The 12,508-nt window shown below is 52.0% G+C and overlaps 1 protein-coding gene across 1 annotated transcript; it reads left to right on the top strand.

Moving 5' to 3' along the window:
* The first annotated feature begins 2,041 nt into the window (after positions 1–2,041).
* Positions 2,042–8,697, top strand: LOC126637309 (G-protein coupled receptor 83-like). The gene is made up of 4 exons (XM_050310475.1): positions 2,042–2,837; positions 3,615–3,740; positions 5,026–5,159; positions 8,103–8,697. Exons 1-4 carry the CDS (start codon positions 2,454–2,456, stop codon positions 8,695–8,697), a joined length of 1,239 nt encoding a protein of 412 aa, XP_050166432.1. The 5' UTR covers positions 2,042–2,453.
* Positions 8,698–12,508: the final 3,811 nt, after the last annotated feature.

Here is a 12,508-nt window from a genome sequence, read left to right as displayed (position 1 = left end):
AAGAGACATGTTCTCTGTGTCCTGTGTCCCTCCAAAGCATTCCCCATCCTGTAGCTGCTCCCATACTTTTGTCCTGCATGACATGGCCACAGAGGTGCTAGTCAAGACACGGACAGTGGGAACAGAACCATGGATGGGGGCAGGAGATCATGGATGAGAAAATACCCTTCTTTCTTCCTTTTTTTTTTCTATTTCCTTTTTTTTTTTTTTTTTTTTTTTTAATAAAGAATGACACATGCGGGATGTAAAATGAGAGGGTTGATAATATCTAGTTTAAAAATATGCTGTCTAGAATCTTTGAAACCTTAACTGCCTTTATTTTCATGTTTCTGTGTCAGCATCTGCCAAGAGGGATCCAGCCGTGGGAAAAATACTTGTCAAAGAACAAGCGTTGAGACTCCACCGGGAGATTCGGGTCGGGAGAGGTTTGTGAAGATGGTGTTCCCCTTCTGCCGTTAGCGCACTGCCGGGGCCTCTGCAAGTACGGATGCCCCGTGCCCCGCTCGCGGTGATGGGCGCTGTTCTCCGCGCTGGCCCCGCACGCGGGTGTGCGGGGAGGAGAGCTGGGACCCCTCGGGGGCCACTCTGGGAGTGCCCGCGGGGAGGTTCCGGGCGGGCAGACTCGGTACCGGCGGGTGCGGGCGGGCGGGAAACCGCGGCACTAATTAACCCCCGGTAATAACTCCCGGCACCGGCGGGGGCTGGGGGGCGGTGCCCGCGCTTTTCATGAATGGAGCGGCCCCGCCCCGAGCGGCGGCGCGTGCGGTGTGTGCGGTGCGGGGTGTGTGCCGTGCGGGGTGTGTGCCGTGCGGGGTGTGTGCGGGGTGTGTGCGGTGTGTGCGGTACGCGGTGTGGGGTGTGTGCGGTGTGTGCGGTACGCGGTGTGGGGTGTGTGCGGTGTGTTTGTGGTGTGCGGTGTGCGCGGTGTGGGGTGTGTGCGGTATGTTTGTGGTGCGCAGTGTGTGCGGTGTGTGTGCGGTGTGTGCGGTATGCGGTGTGGGGTGTGTGCGGTACACTGGTGTGGTGTGTGTGGTGTGCGGGGTGTGCGGGGTGTGCGCGGTGTGCAGTGTGTGCGGGGTGTGCAGGGTGTGTGCGGTGTGGGGTGTGTGCGGTACGCGGTGTGGGGTGTGCGGGGTGTGTGCGGTGTGCAGTGTGTGCGGGGTGTGCGGGGTGTGGTGTGTGCGGGGTGTGCAGGGTGTGTGCGGTGTGTGCGGGGTGTGCGTGTTGTGTGCGGTGTGTGCGGGGTGTGCAGGGTGTGTGCGGTGTGTGTGGTGTGCGTGTTGTGTGCGGTGTGGGATGTGTGTGGTGCAGGGGGTGCGGGGAGCTGGAGGAGCCACTGCTGCAGCAGCAACGAGCAGATGGTGGGAGGCAAGTGAGAAGGGTGAGGGTAAGGGGTAAGAGTTAGGGAGGGGACTAAGGGTAAGCGAGGGGAGTTGGATTTCCTCTTGTCGTTGGGGTTTGCGGGGAACCGTTGTTTAATGCGTGCTGTAATGCACATCATATATGGATTTATCCAGTCCAGGGAGTGAAGCATTGGTTTCTATTCAGAATTCGCACTGTTGCTGGAAAGATGTCTTCAAATTTGTTAGAGTGAAAGGTGACTGTTTCTGCATTGGCAAGAAATTCCTGCAGCAGCAGCACGGGGTGGTCTGGCAGCCTGCTTGAGGCTGGAGGAGCTGAGAGAAGCTGAACCAAAGTAGACTTTTCTTCCTGGTCCTTCAGGTTATACCGAAGTTATAAAAACTGAGAGGAAGACTCTCTAATTGCATGAAACTGCAGTATTTCAGCTCATCAGGATAACCTGTGTTTAAACTCACTTTTCCTCAGGGAAAGAGTCAAGTCATCTCTGGGGTCTTGTCTGGGGCAGCAGCCAATGCCGACTGGTTCTACAGTTACTGAAAGTCGCATTTTACAGGGTCTAGAAAGGTCTGAGAAGAAATGTCATGTTAGAAAATTAGGTTGTAGCTACAGCATCTTAAGCTCATCTGTTCTCTTTGGGCATTTGTTCCTACAGCCTTCCCTGAAAAAAGCAAGGCTCAGTCATGCTGTGGTTCAGGTCAGGAGAATGACGTTGGATTAAAACAACTTCAAACCCCACCTGAGATTTTCTCACATTTGCTATATGTCATGACTAGTTCTTCTTTCCAGCTTGCCTGTGGAACTCTTGCTCTTCCTGATATAAGAAGATGCTGAGAGTGTGAAGTCCCAAACCAAGCCCTTTCTGAGATGCCACTGAATTGTCTTGCCAGTGCCAGGAAACCTCTGCGCCCAGGAAACCTATTATACCTCAGAGGCTCCCTCAGCTTTCTATTTTAGGGTGATGTTTGCAATGGCAGCCACATCTTCACCGTCTCCTGGAAAACCAAGGAGCTGAAGCTGATGGATCACATGCTGTCAGCTGGAGCCGTGATCCCAGTGACCTCAAGCAGAGGAAAGACTGGGGCTGACCCACCATGCCTTGCTTGCTTCTTCAGCCGTACAGGTCACAGGTGATGAGATTGCTTGAGGAGTTTGACCATTACTCTTCCCTAACCCAACTCATGTCCACCTACCAAGCAACCAACAGGACCATCTTCAACTGGACAGACAGCCATGTTACTGAGTGGGAGAAATTTGCCGAGCTGGCTAAATATGAGACAGAATCCCAGAAACCAACCATGAAAGCTCTCCTAATTGTGGCGTACTCGGTCGTTATTGTCATGTCTCTCTTTGGGAACGTACTGGTGTGCCATGTGGTGCTGAAGAACAAGAGGATGCACTCAGCCACCAGCCTCTTCATCGTCAACCTGGCTGTGTCTGACATCATGATCACGCTGCTCAACACACCTTTCACTCTAGTAAGTGGCTGGCTGTGCTATCACTTCAGCCAGGAGGGAAGTTTCCCACCCTCTAGAACTCTGCCTGGTGGTTACAGTCTCTCTGTGCATACTCTCCTAGGGCTGAGGTGGGAACCCAACACCACCGAGTCTAATAGACAACTCTACCAGGCAAGTAGAACACTGGTCAGAAACCTGTGGGGTCCCTTTGCTCTGTTAGTCTCTATCTCCTAGAGACTCTTAAGTCTTTTCATGTGTGCCACCAAACCCCAGCAAGAGCCTCTCAGGGAATGAGAAAAGGTACTTGGTAAACACGTGCTTTAAATGTTCACGCAGGAGAGCACTAGAGAGTCCCTTAGTAGGTCAGAACAGCCCAAATGCCAGTCATACTAGGTGACTGGAAGAAAGTAGCTGAGCTTTTCAGAGCTGCCAGTTGGGTAAAGGCTTCAGTGAAAGCTCTCCAGACCTGACAGTGGGGTTGATACCAAACCTTGGTGCACTTTTTCCAAATACAGTTGTTAATGCAATAAAAAGTTATTACCACTGTTCACACACAATGTCTGTAGAACAGTCCAGGAGGGCTGCAGCAGCACCACTCCATAATCTGTGGGGTTTGACCTTCTAAATTCTTCTGTAAAGGTGTTTCAGAGCCCAGCATAGCTGATCTTTCTTTGTGTTTCAGGTGAAGGTGCCCTACCAGCCAGAACCCCCGAGCCAGCTCAGGTGCCACCCAAGGGATTTCCCCATGGATTTGTTTTCAGCACATTTTCTGACTGATGAGTTGTTGTTTCCCCTCAGGTCCGGTTTGTGAACAGCACGTGGATCTTTGGAAAGGCCATGTGCCACATCAGCCGCTTCGTGCAGTACTGCTCCCTCCACGTCTCCACACTGACCCTGACAGCCATCGCTCTTGACAGGCACCAGGTGACACCACCCACCCCCTCTTCTCTTCCAAGACCTTCCCAAACCCCCCTTAATCTTAGTTGAGCCACAGGCCCAAGGTGGATGAATTTGGGGATTCAACCCATCTCCAGTAAGAAGGCTCTAGAGCTTAGAGCCACCCCTCGTGTGCCAGGGACTGGAAGGCTTGATGGATTTCTGTGGGTTCTCAGATACGGGGCAGAAGGGAAGGAACAAAATGCGGCATCATGGGTTTCACAGGGTGCTCTCGGATTTCCAGCTAAAAAGAGTGAGGACACCTTTTCTGCACAGTCTGAAGAGAGCTTGGTCCAGCCTAGCCACAAGTATGGCAGGGCAACTGATTCCAGAGGCTTCATCCTATGGTGCGGGCCCTGGAAAGGCAGAGAGCTGGCACTGAGCATCAAGTGCTACTTCAGCTGTGCAGAAACTTCTTCAAGGTATTTGGTTTAACACCCGAAGCCCATAGAACAGCAGTGTGAGGCATCAGCAGCTCAGATTGTGATTTAGTTGTCTGTTTGTTCTTTTCTTTCCCCATTGGGCATTTGCTGTGTCATCAAGCTGCAGGGCAGTTGGAGTTAAATTCTTAGACCAGTGTCCTGTGGTGGAGCTATGGGGTTGATGCTGGCTCAGTACAAAGGGGAATGGCAGAAGTGAAATCTCTGATGGAAATACTGGGAGGAGACTTGAGCTGTGAGAAGGTTGTGCTCACTGTCTGTCCATGGCCATGACAAATGCCATCTGTGAGGCCAGTGCAGGGCAGTGAGGGCAGCCTGGGCCATGTGCTTGTCCCTCATAATCACTCCCCTCTCTTGTGCCATCGTCAAATAGTGACTTTTAGACTATCAGATTTTATAAGCTTAAAGATCTAACAGTGAAAATTTCATGAAAGGTGAGTTACTGCCTCAGCAGAGGGGAGGAGGGCTCAGTTTCACAGGCCCAGCCAGAACAGGAGACATTTTTTATGTAGTTCATACAGAATAAACAAACATACCCTGGAGTAAAGGCACTTGTGTAGATACATTCTTTTTTTCTGCCTTAATGTAACTCCCAATTTAAGGAAAATGATTCTCACAGAAAAAGATAAAATTTTGAAGTTCTGAGCAGACTGAGAAACTCTAAGTTTCCCATTTTCCAGGTCACTCTAATGAGCAGGACATTTTCCTAATCATGGCTGTCATTTTCACATCATTAACTGCATTAGGTTGTGTCACAAAGTGCCTCTGCCGTGTGGGCTGGGAGGTGCTCTGCGTCCCTGTGGGAGAGGATTCACGGGGAGTCTCTATTGCAGGTCATCCTGAACCCGCTGAAGCAGAGGATGTCCCTGACAAAGGGAGTGCTGAGCATCTCTGTTATCTGGCTGATGGCAACCTGTTTCTCCCTGCCCCATGCTGTCTACCAAAAGCTTTTCCAGTATAACTACAGGTGAGCGATCTCCCCTTCCCAGTGAGAGGTCTGGTGGCCCCTGTGCAGTGCCACTCAGCAGGGAGGGTGCTGGAGGCTCCCAGGCGTGGGGAAGGGTGCTGTGGGATCAGAGTCAGTGTGTGGGGGAGATCCCACCTCCTGCAGCAAAGGCTGTGCAAATGCTGCCTGGCCTGTCGGGGGGCACACACAGCCCCAGGTCCTGGGTTTGCTCTCACCACCTACCACACGCCCGGACTGGGGCAGCTCCAGGTGCAGCTATGGCCCTGCCAGGAGGGATTCTGTCCAGAGAAAGTAATTTTCTCCTGAGGGCCTTTCCTCTTCCCTCCTCATGCCTGCTCAGCTCCTCAGACCCAACAAGACCAAGTCCAGACAACTTGCTCATGCAGGGAGGAGAGAGAGAGCCAAACTGCAGTTTGGAAAAGTAAGAAAATAAACCTCATGGTGGGAACACCCGGTACTGACATCAACAAGGCTCTGCAGGAAGAGGGGACTGCCCTGGTTTGTCAGCAGGACCACCTACCCCTTGTCCCCAGGACTTCATATATTGAGTTACATGTGACTTCCCTGTATTTCATCCATGTGGATTTATGAATCAGGACCAGCCTTCCTTGAAACTTGAGGCTCCTCTGCCCAATGTTACACACACAATGAGAAAAGCAAAGCAAAGCCCTCACCCCCTCCTCTGAGGCTGAGCAGTGCAGGGCTGGGGGGAACCAGTGCGGGGCTGGGGGGATACCTGTGCAAGGCAACTCAGGGAATCAGTGCTTGGGCAGGAACCAGAGCTGTCCTGCTGTGCCATGGTGCCTCCCCACAAGGAAAAGGAACTCTTTGCTTGGCTGAACATGGTGACAGGAGCTATTAAAAGGAGATGACTTAGAATTTCACACCCACATGAGGACTGCTGAAATGTCAGAATGAGTTGAAGGTTCTGATCTAGAGAGGAAAAAAAGAAAAAGTTTTTTAAAAAAAAGCAGCTTCCCACAAATGGCTCAGGGATGGTATTTGTTGCTGCTGTCACCCTCTGCCAGGGAGAAACACAAAACCAGAGCTTTGAGGTTTCTTTGTGCAGTTCCTCAGTGGTACCCAAACTGTTCTGTCAGGCAGCAGGAGTGAGATTTCTATTGTAGACATTGACCTTCCATATTAGGGACAAATATTGTTTCCTACAGCCCAGCCAGGTCCCTCCCGTCGGCATGGCGGGAGAGCAGGAGTGCCTGCACAGGCTGTCACTGCTCTTGGGGTACGAGGGGCTGCACCAGCTGGGAGTGTGAACAGGGCTTCACAGACCTCCCCTGCCTGTGCTTGTGCCTGATGTGACTGAGATAGCCAGGGGACATCATACATCCAACTGCCCAGACTGTAAACACGGGGCAGGGTTTCTCTGTGCTCACGTTGCTCCACAGCTGTGCTCGGGGATTAGGGAACAAATTGCTCATGAATGAACAAACGCCATGATCTGTTTCTGGGCACCTGTCTCTGCTCATCCTTTGGCACAGCCAGAGGAAATCGAGCCCCACATTGGCATGAGGCAGCTCAGCGATATAAGGACTTCCAGGACATGCTATTCCTGTACCTGCTTTCCAGTGAAAAAAAATCCCAGTCGTAATATTGCTTATAATAGCTCCTGAGATTCTCACCAGAGAGCGGCTGGGATTCTGGGATGAGGAAAAGGGGCTCCACCAGCATTCATCCCTCTGGCTGCACTGCACAGCAGAGTGTCTGAATTCCTGGTCAGATCAGATTTCACCAAAACAGTGTCTTGTATGGCCAGCTTTGGCAAGTCCCCTTTGGCAGGCAGGCTGGCAGCTGGCCTCATTTGTGCCAGTGGTGAGCCACATCTGTTGAGGAAAAGTTAAGACTGAAGTTCAGAAAGGATGATTTTCCCTCCTGCATCAGTCGCACTCTCAAGCAGCCTCTCCAGGTCCTCCATGCTTGGCTCATAGAGCTCAGCTCCCGCACCTATTGACACCCCTCTGACCTCAGCCCCTGCTCCAGCTGCCTGTTCTCAACAGTCTTCTATTTGTGGCACAAAAGACAGCTCCAATGGTTGGAAGCAGGATATTAAAGATATTAATCAATACTGCAATGAATAATGCAACTTGATGGGGACTAAAGTCTGTGCTGAATAGAGAGCAGAGGACAAAGACTGAAGAGAGAAGGGTAAAATGAATAAGTGAAAGAAAAAGAAGGGGAAAAGGAAAGGGAGAAAACATCCACTGGAAGTAAATGTGCAAGTGCTCTTTTCTCCTAATGTTCCGTCACCTCCAGTCACCATCTGTGGGGTGTGGAGGGAACACGCGGTGCTGCAGAGGGTGCTGGGACTGAGAGCCACTGCAGGGCAGTGGGAACATACCAGGACCCCAGGCTGGACAGGATGGGTGTAAGAGGTTGTTAAAATGAGCTGTTGCACATAGTTACACTTGGTTCTTCTGTTAGTTAATTGTCAGAGGTTCAACTGGAGCCAAATTGCTAATCATCACACCTGTTTTAAGAGGTAGCAGTAAGGTTTTAGCAGCTGATGGCAAGGGAATGGTGGGTAGGGCAGGGAAGGAAGATGGGTTGTTTGTGCCTGTGAAGCTTTCTCACAGCTCCCAGCCTCCAGCAGCCCCTTCCCTCCTCTCCAAAACAACCTTGGCTTCTCACTGCTGCAGCAGTTTCTGCTCTGGCTGAGGGGTCCTGTGCTAGAGAGGCACGGCGGGGCAAGGGGTCCTGGCTGCTGGGGGGCACGGCAGGGTGGGTGCACCCCTGGAGGGCAGGGGCTGCAGATCCAGCCTGGCAGAGCCACATCAGAGCTGTGGCTCTGTGTCCCCACTGTCCACACTACACCTCTGAGAGAGCAGCCGTGGGTGGAGTAAGACCCCCACTGTGGTTTTCCGAGCTGGCAGCACCATTTGACAGTGAAGGCCACATGCCATATCTGGCCTATATTTCTTTATTTTCAAGGGAAGCCACTGTCCGGAGTCTGTGCCTCCCTGATTTTCCTGAGCCCGCAGAGCTGGTATGGAAGTATCTAGACCTGTCTACATTTCTCCTTCTTTACCTCCTGCCTCTGCTGATCATCACCGTTACCTACACGCGCCTGGCCAAGAAGCTGTGGCTCCGCAATGCCATCGGGGACATCACCACGCGGCAGTACATCACCCACCACAGGAACAAGAAGAAGAGCATCAAGATGCTGATGCTGGTGGTGGTGGTCTTTGCGGTCTGCTGGTTTCCCCTCAACTGCTACGTGGTGCTCATCTCAAGTCTGGGCATCAAGACAAAGAACTCTCTCTATTTTGCCCTGCACTGGTTTGCCATGAGCAGCACTTGCTACAACCCCTTCATCTACTGCTGGCTGAACGAGAGCTTCCGCACAGGGCTCAGGGCCCTGCTCTGTATCTGCCAGAAGGCACCGCCGCCTCAGGACCACGCACTGCCGCCAGTGGCCGCGTCCTGCCGCGAGGTGTGGATGGAGCAGGCCAGGTGCAGGAAGGGAGCTGTCTCCCAGACCATCTGCTCCACCGGGAACCTCCCCACAGCCAACACGGACCTGTGAGCCGTGGGGCTGAGGGGAGTTACCTGGGTGTGTGGGACATCAAAAGGCATCTCCTTGTCTCCCCTCAGAAGCCAACGTTGCTGCTCTGATGTTTCACTGCTGACTTTTGCTTGGTCTTGCTGTAGCCCCTCCTATTGCTCGGCATGGAGGGTGCATAGCTTCTCCAGCACCCTACCAATAAAGCCCCTGCTGCAGCTGGCCCAGGGAGCAGGAGTACATACAGGGCACAGAAATCTGCTTTTGAGGGTTCTCATTTATTGTTATCAGTGAACCCAGATTTCTATCACTACTCACACTGGCCTGAGTCACTGGCCTGGAGCAAGTGCCACGACATGAAGCTTGGCACAGCGTCAGAAACAGACTGTGTTTGAAGGAAGGACTTGGACATTCAGATGAACTTCATCCATAGGGAGTTTCTCCAGATAGTTTATAACAAAGCTTTCTGACAGAGGTAAAGGTTTTCAACAGCAATTTCCCCCTCAGATGCTGCTGTTCTTCCTGCCCCATCTCTGTACCACCGACAGCAACAGGAACCCAGCCCCGACTGAGAGGAGCAAGGATACACCCCAGGAGCCATGGCTGCAGCCTCAGATGGCGCAATGACCAACTAATTTAGTCCATTGAGAAGTTCTTTGTATTATAAATATATTAATTCAGGAAATAGAGCTACAATGGCACTCTATGGAATGCCACAAGTTATTTTACCAGAGCTGTAGCATTCACTCACTGAAGAATGGAATCATTCTGCCTCAATCATACTAGTGGCTGTAAAAGTCTCATTTAAACAACAGGAGGGCAAGAAAGGACCAGAAAGAATGTCCCATTAGGAGCAACTGAGGACTCTGGGACTGCCTAGTTGGTGCAAACCAGGTAATGAATTCCAGTAGCCCAGAGGAGCTGTGGCTTCTGGGGCAGGGATGCTCCTGATTTGCCCTGGTGATAGCCCAGACAGAGCTTCTGCCCAGGGAGGAGGTGGGGGGGCCCTGGTGACTGGAGGTGATGAGGACATACTCCCACCACTTCCTGGGGCATGATAAGCCAGAACAAAGACTGGAAACCAAGGACTGATTTTTTTTCTTTTTTTCCATTTATGCAGCGAGAAGGAATAGGAGAGAAAGGAGTGGGAGTCCTCTTTTCTGGCCACTTGACCCTGGTTGGGTGCGTTCCTGAACCTCAAGTGTGCATGGCAGTGCCCAAACCAGGTGAAGACAGTGGAGCACCAGGAGTGGCAGCAGAAATGGGTGAATACTTGGTCCCTGAGACACCTTACTTGGAAGTCACAATTATAGAACCTGGGAATTCAAAGCTGTCTGTGCTAGGGTGCCAGCGCTGCCTCCCTCAGTGTACAGCAGGGTCTGTTTCAGTCAAAAGACCTAATTGGGAGTTTTTCTAAATGTTAAAGTTATCTCTAATTAATGAGCATAAGTTCATTTAATTATTAAAAGAAGTGGTCATTTGCTTTTTTGCTCTTTCTCACCCCTCATCAGCTTTTGGTGAGGGGCTCTCAAAGGGCATGTATTGTCTTTAGTATTTCTTAGGTTTGCTTTTCTTCATTTCTGTCTTTAAATGGCTTTATAACCTTTTTCTGGAGGAATCAAGCACCTCAATCCAAGGAAGTGGGTCTCTCTTCACACTCCCTTGATCTTCTGCTAATCCCTGTAGTTAACCATCTCTTGCTGTGAGAAATAACCTGGCTGGTTTTCCTTGGATCTGTCAATCGCAGCATCTCCTCATTGCTGAATTTTTCTCCCCTAAATGGGCAGGATGTCAGAGCTGACTGTATCACATCTCTGTAAAGGCTCAGCTATCCGGACTGATAATTATCAATGCCTGCATGAGATTCAGAGCCTCGCATTCTTCGCCCAGTGCCTCGACACTCCCATATCACTTAAGGATACCCCAACTCCCAGCAGCACCCCTCAGCAGTTCTCAGGCAAACATAGGATGCAAAACATCAAAAAACCCCACAACCTGAGTGATGCTTGACCAGGGCAAGGGCAGTGCCTGAGGGGCAGGAGGCTGCATCCCTGATGGACTGCAGGTGAGCAGAGGGCTTACCGAGACAGGCTCTGGAAAAGGGAATCTGTGAAATTTGGCTTTTGCTGAGTCTGAGTCAACTGAGCAGGTAAATAGATGCTGAAACATTCCTTAATCTCTCTCTGGTCCCGCTGCCCACCTGTGGGAATGGCTTCCTGAGCGGTGGCAATGGCAGCCCGCTGTCCACGTCCCTAGGACCATGGGAGAGCTTCCAGGAGGGGATCCCCTGTGCTCCCGGCCTCAGCCGGACTGTGCTGGTGGGCGCAGGGTCCTGCTCCGGCCGGGGCAGCAGCAGCATGGTTTGGTCCCTGCGGCCCCGAGGCTGGAGCCGGACAGGAGTGTGGGGTGGGAGGAGAATCCCCCTGGAAGCCTGAGCTGCGTGGAGAGCCCTGGTCCTGTCTGTGGAGCGAGTGTGGCTCCTCTCGGCAGACGAAGCCCTGGGAGGCAGAACCCTGAGGGAGAGTTTGGAGGGCAGATTATTGAAACACTGAGTCACTACAAGTCTACTGCAGGGAAACTATTTGAGCACACACAAATCAGGGTGCAAAGATCCAACGAGACATGTCTGAGTGATTAACAGCCCAAATTTATTAAGGTTAGCTCATGCCAAATGCAGCTGAGTGCCTTCAGCAGAGTTGCTGATGAAGACGATAACAGGGAACATAGTGCAAGGGATACCTGAATTCCAGAGACAAATCCTCTTATATAGCCCCATCACATAATGAACAAAGAAACCACAACATGCCAACTAGATTAACAAAAAGCAAGCAGAAAAAAACCCACAATGAGTCAGAAAATTAGCTCAGGAAGGAGAAACAGAATACAATTATCATCAGTTAGCTCTTCAAGTGGAAAACAGTATGGAGGGCCTAGCCAAAGCATGCTGCAGGGAAAAATGGGAATGTCCTCAGTTAAATCCAGCACAAGCCCTGGGAAGTGGGGGTATAGTTGAGGCAGAGTCAGACCATCATTTTGCACTGAGAAATAACTTGGCAGCTTGGGTCATTCACGGACCAGGGAAGGACCTGGACATGAAAGGCACACCCCAAATTCTCGCGTGGGCGATGATGCGCAGCCGCCCTGTGCCGCAGGCAGCAGGAGAGTACTTCTCTCAAGCTGGAGCACACAGCTCTGCCCTCTCACCGACTGCAAAGCCAACCTACCTGCCCCCCCGTAGAACCCCTCTGCTCCCCATAGAACCCACCTGCACCCCACAGAATCAGCCTTCTCCCCCCTCTGCCCCCACCACCTCCCCCTGCCACTCCCCCTGCACTGTGGTGGGCAGAGGAACACTTCTGATCTCCCAGACTTTGGATGGAGCCCAGACGGGAATACTGGCAGGTAAGGGCAGGTTTAGCACCAGGCACAAGGTGCAGTCAGTGCTTGGTTTGATGACTGCTGGCATTTCCCAAGCTGCCCTGTCCCACCAGTGCTCAGCAGTGATCCCCACTCCAATTCCAAGGTCTGTTCCTAAACTGCTCTCCCAAGGTGATGCCCAAATACTCCCAGTCCTTGGCTCTTCCTGATCTATGCTGAGCAGGTACATCAGAGGCATCTGGTGATGTTGCCCCTTGGGTATCATGCACTGGAGCAGGGCTCATGTCCTTTGGGGTCCCTGATGGAACTAGGCAGGGAGGCAGCAGCAGGTACCAAATGCTGCTCAGCCCTGGCTGCAGAGAAGCTCCAAGCAGTGCTGGGAGGGCTGGAGGGACCGACAGCAGCAGGCGGGGGTGTGGGCGCTGTGCCTGGGGCAGCAAAAGCTGCCTTGGGAGGT

The sequence above is a fragment of the Myiozetetes cayanensis genome, unplaced genomic scaffold, assembly GCF_022539395.1.
Source record: "Myiozetetes cayanensis isolate MyiCay16 unplaced genomic scaffold, myiCay2020 scf15, whole genome shotgun sequence".
Classification (NCBI taxonomy): domain Eukaryota; kingdom Metazoa; phylum Chordata; class Aves; order Passeriformes; family Tyrannidae; genus Myiozetetes; species Myiozetetes cayanensis.
Note: the sequence above shows the minus strand (reverse complement) of the source record. Positions and strands in the feature narration are given on the sequence as shown.

What these genes read in the sequence shown, in the direction of transcription:
- LOC126637309 (XM_050310475.1), top strand. Translation starts at nt 2,454, where the DNA reads ATGCCTTGCTTGCTTCTTCAGCCGTACAGGTCACAGGTGATGAGATTG. An exon ending in TCGCTCTTGACAGGCACCAG is followed by an intron (nt 3,741 to 5,025) that starts GTGACACCACCC and finishes TCTCTATTGCAG; the next exon opens with GTCATCCTGAACCCGCTGAA. An exon ending in CTTTTCCAGTATAACTACAG is followed by an intron (nt 5,160 to 8,102) that starts GTGAGCGATCTC and finishes TTTATTTTCAAG; the next exon opens with GGAAGCCACTGTCCGGAGTC.